The following is a 15480-nucleotide window of genomic DNA, read 5'->3' as shown; positions in this document are numbered from 1 at the left end:
CTGATTTTAACACAGAATTTTCAGGACTAAAATGCCTTTAACATGGTGTTTTTCTAAGGCATGATGCCCTTGCATCTCCAGTAGAGGGCGCTCCGACTCCTCTCATGTCGCTACACAGCAACCCCACAGAGTGAGACAGAAGCAGTGTACAGTACTGATAAGCCAACAGCGCATGCGTACTAAACTGAGCAGTTAGCCTCAATGGTAAGTTTATGATAACGAGCTTGTGAAATTAAAAATAACTTCATAAGTTTCCCATTTCCCATGACGTGCCTCATTGTGTCTGATATCATGAGTTGAGTGTGACATGATATGTTAGCAAGCTAAAGAGTTAGGATAGCCTAGCTTAAATATTAGCTACCTAGGTAAACTAGTTAACTGAGTCAGTTACGGCACCATGAATGACGCAATCGTAAGTTACAGTACCGCAATGTAATATTACACTCACTCAGACAGCTGCACGCTACCAGACAAGATCAGACCGCAGCAAATCAGGATGACGCTTCATTGCCGGGGGCAACTCGGGGGCAATTTTGGCCCCCAGAACATGGTTTTTAGGGGCGTTCTTGACAAAATTGGGGGCCAAATGGCCCATGGCCCTCGCTAAATTCCAACACTATACCTGGGTACAAGTATAGACATGTACAAGTTTACTTGTGCACAAGTCAAGTCAGTTTTATTTGTGTCGCCAAACCCCAACCAAAGTTCTGTCCTGACTCTGTCCAAGTAGAGCAGGTCCAGCACCTCCCTCCTTCAATGAACCTCCACCCAACAATTCTCCATCAGCAGCACATCCTGCAACAGCAGCCACCAGAACCTTCCTTTACCAGCAGGAAGGTGGAGCAGATCCAGGATCAGTGGGGACGGAGAGAGAGCAGGAGAGCAGGACAGAGACAAAGACAGAGAATGGAGGACAGAGAGACAGAAGGAAAGAGAGGGACAGAGGTAAAGAGAGAGAGAAAGGAGGAGAGACCGATGGACAGATGGGGAGAACAAGAGAACACGAAGCATACAAGTAGACATCTGTACATGAGTGAGTACATGAGTACATGCATAAATGAGTGCATGAGTACAAGCATGTTCACATATAAAACGAGTACATATATTTACAGTGCCTGGCAAAAGTATTCCTACCCCTCGAATTTTTCCACATTTTTTCACCTTATATATAAATCAGATGTATAAAGTACTTGAGACTAAGACTTGAACAAAAGTACAAGTACTCTGTCAAAAATGACTTCAGTAGAAGTTGAGGTGTTCTATCAGTACCAGACTTAAGTGGAAGTAAGGAAGTATTCAACATTTTTCTACTGAAGTATTGCACGTAGTTTATTTTAAAATGTACTACTCAAGTACTGAAAGTAAAAGTAGAAGTATTATGTGATATACTTATAAAAGACAGCAGTCAAAAGTCTGAATATCATATTCTTCATACAATTTCAAATGTTTTCTTTTGCAGCATTACAGGGCCAGGAAAATAAATAGCAATAATAAAAAAAAAAAAAAGAGTACATGGACATTGATTGTTCAGTTACGTTTCTACTACCTGTCAAAGGCTACAAGTCTTTAAAGGTGCTCTAATAACTTGGTTTAAGTCTTTGTAAACCAGAACAACTGAAGTATTACCCTTCCACAGCTTATTCCTTTTACAACCAGTGTGTTTAAACATGTCATCTTTTTTTGGACATTAGAAATTCTTTTCATTGCCCACAAGTTGAGGATGAGTAGATCTCAAACACCAGTAGGCCACATTCAAGTCTTTATTCTGAAAAACAAAAGTGATTAAAGCACCTGTGAACACTGAGCTTCACTCTTTGGAAACAAAAAGATTAAATATGTCCCCTCCCCCTTGAAAGCATCCCTCCCTTCGCTCCCTGCTTTTTCCTCCACACTTTATTCTGTTTTTAAACCAGTGTGTCTAAATCATGTCATTTTTTTATACATGACATTTTCTTTTAGTTACCCTAACAAGCTGAGGATGAAAAGATCTCAAAGGCACATAGGCCACATACAAGTTTTTCCTCTATGTAAAAACAACCAATTAGAGCACCTGTGGGGTATTGTCTGGATTCTGAACAATGTGTCTAGGGTCCAGCCACCCTAAATTCTGAACAAGAATGCCTGAGTGGCCATTTCTCAAGTAATTTTACAACTGCAGTCTGAATGAATGACTTTGTGTTGAGCCAAGGGTGAACACCTGCTTTTCTGACACCTTTTTCTTGGTTTTTAAATCTTTGACCATGCGATCAGCCACAAACCCCAAGTTCACATTTGCTGCTTCTTTGCGGTTCCCACCGTCATTCATGCCAACACTGAAGACCTTATCAGCAGAGGTCACCTTCTCCATTACAGTACATAATCGTTGATGAATCTGGGCATAAGATCTGTGACGAGCTTGAAAAGGTCCTCTACAAGAAATAGTACTACTGGCCAGTCAGTCTGGTATTTCTCCAACAGCAGGTGGAACTTCTTAGCAACTGGCAGAAATAGATTGGGCTTAGAGACAAAAAAATAGATCATCACAGCTTTCTGCAATAACAGACATAAGATAAGATAAGATAAACCTTTAATCGTCCCACAGTGGGGAAATTTACATTGTTACAGCAGTAAGAACAAAGGAGAATTTAACATACATAGTATGAGAAGATAAGTATAAGAAAAAGAAAAAGATGAATATAAGAAGATAAATATAAGGGATAGTGCAAATGTACAAAAAATAAGTGTGCAAATGTGTAAAAATAAGTAATATGTAAAAGTAATACACAAAGTAAAAGAGGAAGAAGTATGTACAGCAGTAGTATGTACAGTCTTCAACATACAGTATGTGTATGTACAGTGATACTGCCCTTGAAAAAGTCCTGGTGGGTTTGTGGTCTGCTGGTTCTACAGCTGCTGGTTCTACAGTCTGACAGCTGCAGGAAGGAAGGACCTGCGATGTCTCCTTCACACACTTTGGGTGGAGGAGCCTGTCGCTGAAGGAGCTCCTCAGTGCTGTTAGGACGTCCTGCATGGGGTGGGAGTCACCGTCCAACATGGATGAGAGCTTAGCAGTCATCCTCCTCTCTCCTACCACCCCCACTGAGTCCAGGGGGCATCCCAGGACAGAGCAGGCCTTCTGGACCAGTTTGTCAAGCCTCTTCCTGTCAGCAGTCGAGATGCTGCTTCCCCAGCAGGCCACTCCACAGAAGATGGCTGATGCCACCAGAGTGTCACAAAAGGTCTTCAGGAGTGCCCCCTGCACCCCAGAGGACCTCAGCCTCCTGAGCAGATACAGTCTGCTCTGACCTTTCTTGTACAGTGCGGTTGTGTCTGTTGTCCAGTCCAGTTTATTGCTGAGGTGAAAACCAAGGTACTTATAAGATGTCATCATCTCAATGTCCGTCCCCTGGATGTTCACCAGTGTCAAAGGGCAGGGTGCACGTCTGCGGAAATCCACCACCAGTTGTTTAGTTTTCCCCGCGTTGATCTGGAGGCTGTTCCATTGGCACCAGTCCACAAAGTCCTGCATCAGTCCTCTGTACTCTCTTTCGTCCCCATCTATGATGAGTCCAACGATAGCAGAGTCATCAGAGAACTTCTGCAGGTGACAGGTGGGCGTGTTGTAGGAAAAGTCTGCAGTGTAGAGGGTGAAGAGGAATGGAGCCAGGACCGTACCCTACGGAGCCCCCGTGCTGCAGATGACCGTGTCACATACACAGTCCCTGGTCCTCACATACTGTGGATGGTTGGTGAGGTAGTCCAGAATCCAGTGTGTGAGGTGATGGTTCACCGCGGTGTGCTCCAGCTTGTCCCTCAGGAGTGCAGGCTGTATGGTGTTGAAAGCACTGGAGAAGTCAAAGAACATGACTCTCACAGTGGTCCCCGGTTTCTCCAGGTGAGAGAGAGCCCGGTGTTGGAGGAAGATGACAGCGTCATCCACTCCGATTCCCAGATGGTAGGCAAACTGGAGTGGATCCAGTGACAGACTCACCGGGGTGGAGGTGGCCAAGGACTAGTTGTTCCAGGGTCTTCATAAGGTGGGATGTTAGTGCCACCGATAATGAAGCCGTTGAAGTCCTTGGGGTACAGAGTCCTGGGTACCGGAACCACGCATGACGTCTTCCACAGCTGTGGCACTATCCCCAACTTCAGACTCAGGTTGAACATGTGTTCAATAATCTCAGCTGGTCTGTGCAGGACTTGAGGAGTCTGGAGCTGATGCCGTCCAGGCCTGCAGCCTTCTTTGCCTTGATCTTCTTGAGCTGGCTTCTCACCCGGGTCGTTGTGACGGACAAGTTACAGCAGGGGGGCTGTGTACTGGAGTGTGTGGGGGAGTGTGCTGGATTGATGGGCTGAGCAGTGGGGAGGCGGCTGTGGGCTGAGTGTTGCAGTGGGGGAGGGGGAGGTGAGGGAGGGGCTGCCAGAAGTAGCTTGAAGAGGAGGAGAAGGAGCTGCTGGGTATGGCAGCTGCAGCATGGAGGACTGGGTCGGGGGGAGGGACAGATGACTGATCAAATCTCTTGAAGAATATGTTCAGGTCGTTCGCCCACTTTTGACCCCCTGCAGCTTGGGAGTCTGGTACCTTGAGTCCAGAGATGGTTTTCAGGCCTCTCCAGACTCCACAGACATTCCTTTGCTGCAGCTGATCCTCCATCTTCCTCCTGTAGGCTGCTTTCCCTTCCCTGATCTTCCTCCACAGTTCCTTCTGCACAGCCTTCAGCTCATCCTTGTCTCCTGACCTAAAGGCTCTATTCTTCTCCTTAAGGAGAGACTTTATGTCTGGGTTGATCCATGGTTTGTCGTACAGTCCTGGTGGGTACGGTGTTTTTCTCACAGAAAGTAATATAGTCTGTAATGCAGTCTGTCAGACTGTCGATGTCCTCCCCATGGGAGTCACTTTACCCCTCCCACACAGTCGTGTCAAAACAGTCCATAAGTGCCTCTTCAGCTTCCACGGACCATCTCTTCACTGTGCAGGACACAGCTGGTTGTCTGCTCACAAGAGGTTTGCATGCAGGTAGGAGATGAACCAGGTTGTGGTCTGATCTTCCCAGTGGGGGGAGGGGTGATGAGGTGTATGCCTCCTTGGCGTTGGCATAGCACAGATCCAGAATCTTATGGTCTCTGGTGCAGCATGTGACGTACTGGGTGAACGTGGGCAGAGTGGAGGATGGAGAGGCATGGTTAAAGTCTCCAGAGATAAGAAGGAGGGCCTGTGGGTGCTCTGTCTGTAGTAAGGCAAGGCAAGGCAAGGCAATTTTATTTGTAGAGCCCATTTTCACAAACAGTTTGTCTAAAAGGGCTTCATGGCATCATAACAACATCCTCTGCCCTGAGACCCTCACATGGACTGAGGAAAAACTCCATAGAAAACCCTTAACAGGGATAAATGGGAGAAACCTCAGGGTGAGCAACAGAGGAGGATCCCTCACCCAGGACGGACAGACGTGCAGTAGATGTTGTTACAGACAAGAAAACAGTTTATAACACAGAATGTAGGAAACATGGAAATGTTAATAACAGCTGAAGAAGGAAGCTTCTGGTAGGGGAGGCAGGGAGAGCAAGCCAGCTTGATGGGGGACTGGATGGTAGACTGGTTCATGGAAGGGGAGGCAGGGAGAGCAGGCCAGCTTGATGGGGGACTGGATGGTGGACTGGTTCATGGAAGGGGAGCGCAGGGAGAGCAAGCCAGCTTTATGGGGGACTGGATGGCAGACTGGTTCATGGAAGGGGAGCGCAGGCCGGTGTAACAGTAGGGAATAAGAGGGGGGGGGGGCGATGCAGGCGGCGGTTGGGGCTCTGGTGGATCTGTGGAAACACAGAGGATCTGTGGAAACACAGAGGTAGCCTGCTTGTGATGGACAGGAGGGCATCACAAGCTGCCTCTGCATTAGCAGAGGGGGGAACATACGCAGCAATCGTGATAACTTGTGAAAATTCCCACGGCAGGTAATATGGCCTCATGCCGAATGCTAACAGTTCAAGGTCCCAGCTGCAGAGCTGCTCTTTAATAGCGATGTGCCCAGAGTTACACCACCTATCATTCACAAACACTGCCAGTCCTCCTCCTTTCTTCTCTCCACTCTCCCCCGTCCTGTCTGCCCGCAGCAGCTTGAAACCGTCCAGTGCCACTGCCGTGTCTGGGGTCTGCGGAGTTAGCCAAGTCTCTGAGAACATCATGATGCTGCATGAGTGGTATTCCCTCTGGTGCCGGGTTACCGCCGCTAGCTCGTTTGTTTTTCCTGTTCGTTTTTAGGATTTACTTTTAGGGAATTGCTTAGCACTCACTTGAGCCACATATTTCTAAACATATGGCCAAATATCTATTGCTCTGTTACAGGTAAATTCTCAAGCCAGCCATGTTGGCAGTACTGCGTTGGGAAGAGGAAGCAGCCTGTAGATTTTGAGTAGTCTTCACACCTGGCTGGGGAGACAAAGAGCCAAAAGAGAACTGAGTGTTTGCTCGACCCTCCAGTTGGTTCTTGCACTTCCAGTCTTAAATGCGTCATGCACTACATGGAGTCCACAGCTACCAACATTTAGCAATTTGCTACCTGTTTTCTGCTCAATGTTTTGTGTTACCATGTCATATACCTTCCAGTTGACAGCTGGACCATCGATTGATAGCTGAAGGAGTCCATGTGTCCCAGCAGCCTCACGGGATTTTTACAGGCCTTTGCGGACAATGTGGAAGAAGCTGCTCCAGTCAGATGAGACCAAAATTGAACTTTTTGGCCTAATTGCAAAACGTTGTGTGTGGCAGGAAACTACCGCTGCACATCACTCTGAACACACATGGCCTCTGTCAAACATGGTGGTCCTTAGCAGGGACAGGGAAGATGGATGGAGCCAAATACAGGCAATCTTGGAAGAAAACCTTTGGAGTCTGCAAAAGACTTGGGACTGGGGCAGAGGTTCGTCTTCCAGCAAGAAGGGCCTTCAACATAAAGCTGGGACTACAATGGAACGGTTTAAAACTACACAGACTGGCCCTGTCAAAGTCCAGACCTAAACCCAATCCAAAACATGGCAAAATCTGAAAACTGCCATTCACAAATGCTCTCCATTTAATCTGGCTGACAGTCTCGAGATGTGCAGAGCTGGTAGGGACGAACACAAAAAGTGCAGCAAAAGGCGGTTCCACAAAGTCTCGACTCAGGGGGTCTGAAAAGTTTGCACACTGCACTTTTCAGTTTTTATTTGGAAAAAAAATTTAAAGGAAAAATTGTCTTTGATAACTTTTGTTGTGATTTGGTGCTATATAAATAAAATTGACTTGACTTGACTTTTTAAGTCACATTTTTGTGCCACTTTCTGTTGGTCTTTCACATAGAATCCCAATAAAATGTATTTGTTTGTGGTAGTAACATGACAAATTTGGGAAAGTTCAAGGGTTATGAATACTTTTGCAAGCCATTGTACATGTACAAGACTACATGAGTAGAAGTAAACATAAGAATGCAAGAGTACAAGTATATGTACAGCTATGTATATGTACTTGAGTACAAATGTATAAGGGAACACAAGTACAGAATGTAGATGTATAAAAGAGTACACGAATATAAGTATACATGTGTACAAGAGTACATGAGTACACGTATTGATGAGTACAATAGTACATGGGTACAAGTGTACAAGAAAACACGAGTAAGTGGGTATAAGTATACTTGTACAAATATACAAGAGTGCATGAGTACAGGTATACATGAGTACCTGAGTACAAGTATACATGTGTTCAACAGTCTGGAGTGTATGCGTGCATGTGTGTGTGTGTGTGTGTGTGTGCATGCCCACGCATGTGTGTGCACGTGAGGCAACATTGTTGTGGCTCTGATATTGACTATTCACCCCGCTACACCCACAGGCGTAGGCTTGTTACACCTACAGGTTTTGGCTTGTTACACCGACAGGTGTCACCTCGTCACACCGACAGGTGTCACCTCGTCACACCGACAGGTGTCGGCTCGTCACACCTACAGGTGTCGGCTCGTCACACCTACAGGTGTCGGCTCGTCACACCTACAGGTGTCGGCTCGTCACACCTACAGGTGTCGGCTCGTCACACCTACAGGTGTCGGCTCGTCACACCTACAGGTGTCGGCTCGTCACACCTACAGGTGTCGGCTCGTCACACCTACAGGTGTCGGCTCGTCACACCTACAGGTGTCGCCTTGTTACACCTACAGGTGTCGCCTTGTTACACCTACAGGAGTCGCCTTCTTACACTGACAGGAGTCACCTTCTTACACTGACAGGAGTCACCTCGCTACACCTACAGCTGTCTTGAGTCTGCAGTCATGCTCACCTGGACTTGGTTCCACCACCCTCCAGATAGAGCTGCTGCAGCCCCACTGAAATGTGAATATGATCTTTTATGAATTACGATCATGATTTTCCCACTAGAATTTTTTAATTCTATAAACAAAACATTTATTGCACTTAAAAACTGGCTGAGATGACATGACAAATGCCAAAGTGCTTGACTTACAGACATGACCTCTTTCTCTAGGTGACAGGGAGTGGCCTTTGTCATGTCCTCCTGCAGTCCTCAGGTCTGGGGAGATTTGTTGTTTTACCTGAAGGTTCTGCGATGGTGCCATTTTCTGAGCCCAGGACACCATCGCTCCCCTCCAACTCACCTCAGTGCTGCTCACTTTCACATCTGCTGCTTCAAGCCAAGACGCCTCTCTGCCTTACAACACATCTTAACAGCTACTACAGCAAGGGGGACTGACAAGATGGTGTTTTGTTCAGACCTGGTTCTTGATACCAAACCCTACAGACAAGACACAAGGTTCCGGGTTCTGGTGGTTCCGAAGGCTGATTCAAGATGGATAAAAGAAATTAGCCTTCAGTTTATAACAGCTAAAATGGCTGAAGAGACACATCCCATTGCTTTGGTCCAGGTTCATCACCTGATCTGCTTCCTCGAGTGTGTTGCTCAAGAAGGAGAGACACAGAAACAAGCTCTGGTCAGTAAAACAAGACTTTGTAAAAAAGGTCAAACTGACATGGTTCAAGAAAAACTTCTTTTGTGATTGGTGAATGTGAAGTCAGTAGAAGGAGATGGTGGTGGGGGTAGGAGGCTGCAGCATGATTCAGAAGTAGTCAGCAGTGTTACACAAACACAGTACAGATGGAGGAGGTGGGCAGAGCTGCGACACAGAACACATGGCGTGTTGGCGGTGTGGGCGCGCTGGCTTCAAACACAGCCAGCTCACACTGGAGAACACTTCTCCTCACCAATAATCACTCAAACATATCCTCACACAGGAATGTGGGATCTGAAGGAGCTGGTTTCCATCTACAGCCGGAGTACTGACCAATATGGCCAATGCTGTCTGAGCCTGCTTTGACTCAGTGCAGGAAACAGTCCACATGCACAACAATTCAGACAAGTGACACCAGTAGGAGACAAGCTTTCCGTCTCTTCCCTCAATTCTCATGTCTCTAGGATCTAATCAGAGGATAAGCCACGACCAGTAATGGAGAGGAGCAGCCCTGACCCTGACTAGGACCTGGTTCAGGTTCAGCTGAGACACACGACATTACAAACCCAGGACAGAGACCAGGCCAAGATATGGGGGCCAGAGATCAGTCCTGTCCTGGCACAGAGGGAGGCCAGGCTGAGACCAGGTTTAGAAACCGGGCTGAGACCAGGTTCAGGTCAGACTCATTTCTTCTGAAGACTGACAGCAGATGTGATTGTTTTTCTCCATGCAACCCAAATGAACCGTAGGTGATCAGCACTAGGGGGGAGTCTGGCAACTGGCGACCCATCCAGGGTGAACCCCGCCTCTTGCCAAAAGTCAGCTAGGATAGGCTCCACATCCGTCAATCATCTCTGGCTGCAGGTGATGGACAGAAACATGACTTAGGACCAGAACTATTTAAAATCATAAAAAACCCACAGACTACAAATGAAGAGAATGCTCTATTTACTTACACACACGTCATCTCACAGTGTCAGCTGATCCCAACAACAGACACTCACCAGCGAATAGAATAAAACCAACACCAGTAAAACTTGTTTCTCTCTCTTCTAAAAGCAGTCCAACTAATTTCAGTACAACTTTATGAAAGATAAAAGTAGCAGAACAAGTAACAGCTCCAGTATCCATGACAACACAGCCCATCCTCATCCTGGACTATCAAGCTTCTCAGATATACTAGAGTTGACTTTAGAGGAACATGATACTTGGCTTTAAGCTGTGGTTAAAAGTTAGTCCCCGTTTAAGTCAAGACTAGGCCGAAGTGTCAGTCTTATAATTATCAGTCTTACCTCTAGAGTTTTCTGTGACCCAAGCAGGATATTGGATGATGTCAGAGGCAAGATGGCTTTAGGTCACAGCCACCAGGCCAAGATTGATGACTCAACATCTCTCAATTACACAAAACCTGCACTGACACCCACTGTGATGCCGCACGTCTCAACACCTTTAAAAGGGAATTCTGCTTCAACTGTGAACTCATGTATGATGATGCAAAAGCTAACACAGCTAAAGACTATAGAGCCATCTTTCCTTAAGGCTGGTCCTGGTTCTGGTCGACTGCAGACCCTGGAGGTGGAGGCTGGTTCTCCATCAGCCAGGCCCAGCCCCTGCACTGAGCCTCCTGCAGCAGTGCCATGTGTTTTCAATGAGCAGCTGAAGGTCCAGTTACAATACGCCTACGTCTGTCGGCAGTGAAATAGAACCAGCTGTGACAGATCCAGAGGGGCGGATGCAGGACGGGGCGGGGTTGAACCCTTTTGTTGATACTTTGTTTTTTTCCCGTCCGTTCAACTTTGAACCCCCTGTGTTTTTTCTTTGCCTGACCCTGCTGTCAGTAACACGACAGACTACATTACTGCAGCGCAGGTGTATACCTCCATGACGTGGTCATCCTTTAGGCCCAGTGGACGTCTGTACTGTACTAGAAGAAATTACTTGAAGGTGCTCTTGAGGTACCATGTTCCATGTACAGACAACATGAACACACTGATGCCTGTTGCCGACGTGGAGGCAAATAAATGACAGAGATCGAGTTCTAAAGGCTACATATATGACCTCTTGGTGATTTACCACACACAAACACACACACACACACACACACACACACACACACAAACAAACACACAGAGTTTTCAGCACCCTCCTGTATCTTCTACTGTCCCTTTCGACTGTAGAAGCCTGCTTGTTCCTTTATTAGGGCCTGAGCCAGAAGGTACTTCTGGCGAAGACCCTATTATGTTTGCTCGGCAGAGCAACACATTAGCAGCACTAAAAACACTAAAAACCCACACTAAACAGTGTCCCAGGCCCCCCCAACACCCATGAGGCAACTGGGCCAGACGGCCCGGAGCCAGTTTTCACATACACACCCATTCAAAACCTGGTATTATACTGTTCTTGCTCTCAATGAGTGCGCGCTATATGCGCATAATGCGCATAACGCGCATAATCTAATTTGACCCCCTGAACATGCATGAAATTCGCTGAATTTCGGCACAATCGTTCGGTATGTCTCAACATTCACTAATCAAAAACAAAAACGCCACAAAAGTCTATAGCGCCACCTAGGGAGCCACACAAAAAAAAGATAATTTTTTTTAATTTCACGCGCTATAACTCCTCACACAAAACTCCCACAGACATTGGACCAACACCGTTGGACTCGTCTCATCAAGACGAACAATTCTTACACTCTGACCCCTCACCTATCTCCAACAGAATGTCCACAAATTGGACAAAACTGTCAAAATCAGGACTTTTTTTACTCCCCGAACAAAATCTATCTCCTCCTAAACCATAAATGCCAGGGCTTCCAAACTTTCACACATTACTCTCCCAACTGTGCTCTTCAAAAATCTTTAAAGGCTAATATACTACGCGCTCGGTTTGGATTTTATAAGCCGTCAAAGTGGGGGAGACACGTTTCACGCTTACAATGGAAGTCAATGGGGAGGCCGTGTCCTCTCATGGTACATACTCTCGAACAAATGCTTCTCACGTCTATACCATACATCGCACAGCTTTTAAAAACATATCACTGTATTCCTGACAAAAATCCCTACAAAAATATGGTATTTTGTGTTCCTTTCCACCAACGTAGGCCGAGTTATTCAGCTTTTACACACTACATTTCTCTGAATCCTCCACTCTCTCCACTCTAGCACAGATCAAAGAAAGTGCAGCGGGGGAGGGGTTCTTAAAGGGCCAGCTGGCAGCTCTGCTCTCAGCTCTGCTCTCAGCTCTGACAGAGATGGCAGAGATTTGTTTACTGTAGTCATGGAAACCACAATTGGAGCTTCTCTGCCCTCATGTACATACTCTCAAACAAACACTTGTAGCTTCTAAACTAAAACACTCACACCTTCGGAAAACACACCATTGAATTCCTGACAAAAAACTCTACGAACTGATGTCTTTACATTACACTTTTGACCAACATATGCAGAGTTATGACTGTGTTTGTCAGTTAAACTGCCAAATCCTCCTCTGCTCTCCACTCTGACACAGATGGCAGAGAGCGAGCAGAGAAGGGAGGGGCTCTTAAAGGGCCGGCTCTCAGCTCTGCACTCACACTGTGCAGCGCACTGAGGCTCGTATCTCCTAAACTACAAGGCCTAGGGATTTGCCAATTACACCGTTGGATTGGGGCCGGCGATCCGGCCGCGGCTAGGCGGGGGCTCAGGCCCTAACAACGCTGCTTGCAGCTTTAATTGGGTTGTGCATTTCCTTTATTATGTTTATGTATTCTTTTCTTTTTATGAGATGAGTTACCAAGTAATGAGCTCCTGGTAATGTGTAACGCCTATGAATGGTGTAGTTCATAGGAAATCTATTACCTGCTTTAACTATTTTAGACATGTTAGTCTCTGTGCTTCTCCATAAAAGGTCAGGAAGGATGTTCACATGCTGACTTTATAAATGGATGTGGAAGGACAAACCACAGGTGCCAGCAGGTCTACCCTACCGTCTGGTTGTAGAAGTCTAAAAAACTCATTTTGTGGCTTCTGGGTGACAAATTGATGGTTGGCTCTGCTGGTTGAAGAGACTGGAACCATTTGGCTCCAACCTGACTCGCCACCTCACAAATGGCAAGGGGCACTTTTCAGCTTTTGTTCATGACCTGTGTTTGACCCCAACCTGCATGCCCCTCCCCAGTGAAGGTGAAGAGATGTATAAATACCTGACAGTTCCTCAGAACAACAGAGAACTTATGATGCTCCATGAGTGGGTTGTAACTTCTCTCTCATGCATGAATAAACTGGAATATAAGCTTTGATATTTGAGTTTCTAAGCCTCCTTTCTGGTCACTGCTTCACTGGACGATCACCTCAATCCGGGCCACACCACCACATGACTAATAACGTCAGTGTGTTGTTGCCTGCCTTCAAGAAAAGGAACCCAGTTCATCTGTCTTCAGCTAATCTGGACTAGCAGAATAACAAGTCTGACTGTTACTGATCAACAGCAACACAATCAAGGCTGTTACGTCACGTACAGAACAGCACTGCAACGCCGCTCAGCACAACAAAACCATTCCTCAATACGTCACTCACTCAACTCTCATCTACAAATCATACGAATAAGTAATGAACACCAGCAAGTGACTGTTGAAGGAGGCACACAGGAAACACCCCGGCAACCAAACCACCTTCACCAACTCAACTACCCCGGCAACCAAACCACCTTCACCAACTCAACTACCCCTGGCAACCAAACCACCTTCACCAACTCAACTACCCCTGGCAACCAAACCACCTTCACCAACTCAACTACCCCGACAACCAAACCACCTTCACTGACTCAACTACCCCAGACAACCAAACCACCTTCACCAACTCAACTACCCCAGACAACCAAACCACCTTCACCAACTCAACTACCCCGACAACCAAACCACCTTCACTGACTCAACTACCCCAGACAACCAAACCACCTTCACCAACTCAACTACCCCGACAACCAAACCACCTTCACCAACTCAACTACCCCAGACAACCAAACCACCTTCACCAACTCAACTACCCCAGACAACCAAACCACCTTCACCAACTCAACTACCCCGACAACCAAACCACCTTCACTGACTCAACTACCCCAGACAACCAAACCACCTTCACCAACTCAACTACCCCGGCAACCAAACCACCTTCACCAACTCAACTACCCCAGACAACCAAACCACCTTCACCAACTCAACTACCCCAGACAACCAAACCACCTTCACCAACTCAACTACCCCAGACAACCAAACCACCTTCACCAACTCAACTACCCCGACAACCAAACCACCTTCACTGACTCAACTACCCCAGACAACCAAACCACCTTCACCAACTCAACTACCCCGACAACCAAACCACCTTCACCAACTCAACTACCCCGACAACCAAACCACCTTCACTGACTCAACTACCCCAGACAACCAAACCACCTTCACCAACTCAACTACCCCGACAACCAAACCACCTTCACCGACTCAACTACCCCGACAACCAAACCACCTTCACCAACACAACTACCCCAGACAACCAAACCACCTTCACCAACTCAACTACCCCGACAACCAAACCACCTTCACCAACTCAACTACCCAGACAACCAAACCACCTTCACCAACTCAACTACCCCGACAACCAAACCACCTTCACCAACTCAACTACCCAGACAACCAAACCACCTTCACCAACTCAACTAACTCCATTTACCATCATCACTACTCAACTACCTTTATTTACGCCACCAACTAGCATAACTAACTCCGCTAACTATCCACAAGTCCACCACGCCCCCAGCAGGTGAGTAACCTTAAACTATGATGTGTTTCGCCCGTGAGGAGACTTCGGTCGGTCTCCCTGCAGCGAAGGACCGGAGGAAGGGACCGCTGTGTGCCCCACCCGTCCCCCCGGACGTGCCCCCACGGGCAGCTCACCTGGACATAGTTGCTCTCGCAGTATTCGGCGACTCTTTCTAGGTTGGGGAAGCTTTCCAGCAGGACTCGTCGTCCCGCAGGAATCTCCTCCTCCAGTAGCATCTGAAGCTCCGCCATCTTTACCAGCGCTTCACCGACTGCTGCTCCACGCGCCGCTAAGTGAGAGCGTGTGCTGCCTTCACGGACAGTTGGAAACAACTATACTTCCTCTACAACACAGGGAGGACTAGCATAAGGAATTTCCTGTTAACCAAACATTCAGCATCTCTCAGCACCTCACTCGTTGTTTTTGTGCGAGTCGGATGGTCGAAGGCTACTCGTTATATGGACGGACTGCTGTCTTTGACAATTCTACACTTAAAAACAATACCAAAAACATGGAGACTTGGCGTGCCAGGCCGGCTTTGAGGGTCACTGCATCACTGTTCAGACACAAGACACATCGAAGCTAAAAGGACAGGATGGTTCTGAGAGGATGTAGAAGTGAACTGAATCTTATTAATAATAAGCTCTTCCTTTATCCTGTAGTAAATGTTAACCCTGACACACCAGGACCTGGATGACTGGGAACCTTCCATC

At 47.0% G+C, this 15480-nt stretch overlaps 1 protein-coding gene across 5 annotated transcripts in view; it reads right to left on the bottom strand.

Moving 5' to 3' along the window:
- LOC147252687 (abl interactor 2-like) overlaps positions 1-15083 on the bottom strand; it is a 50835-nt gene extending 35752 nt beyond the window's left edge. For all 5 annotated transcript variants that reach the window (XR_015118789.1, XM_086221057.1, XM_086221059.1 and 2 more), the window contains exon 1: positions 14902-15083. Coding sequence is in view for 4 of the 5 variants with exons in the window: in XM_086221057.1 (XP_086077183.1) it covers positions 14902-15018 (117 nt within the window). In the remaining variant the exon portion in view is untranslated. The remainder of the gene's footprint in view (positions 1-14901) is intronic.
- Positions 15084-15480: the final 397 nt, after the last annotated feature.

This window comes from Aulostomus chinensis, chromosome 12 (genome assembly GCF_037954235.1).
Source record: "Aulostomus chinensis isolate RoL2024-O1b breed Wild chromosome 12, RoL_Achi_v1.0, whole genome shotgun sequence".
NCBI classification, from domain to species: domain Eukaryota; kingdom Metazoa; phylum Chordata; class Actinopteri; order Syngnathiformes; family Aulostomidae; genus Aulostomus; species Aulostomus chinensis.
The sequence above is the reverse complement of the archived record's forward strand: the minus strand, read 5'-3'. Positions and strand labels throughout refer to the sequence as shown.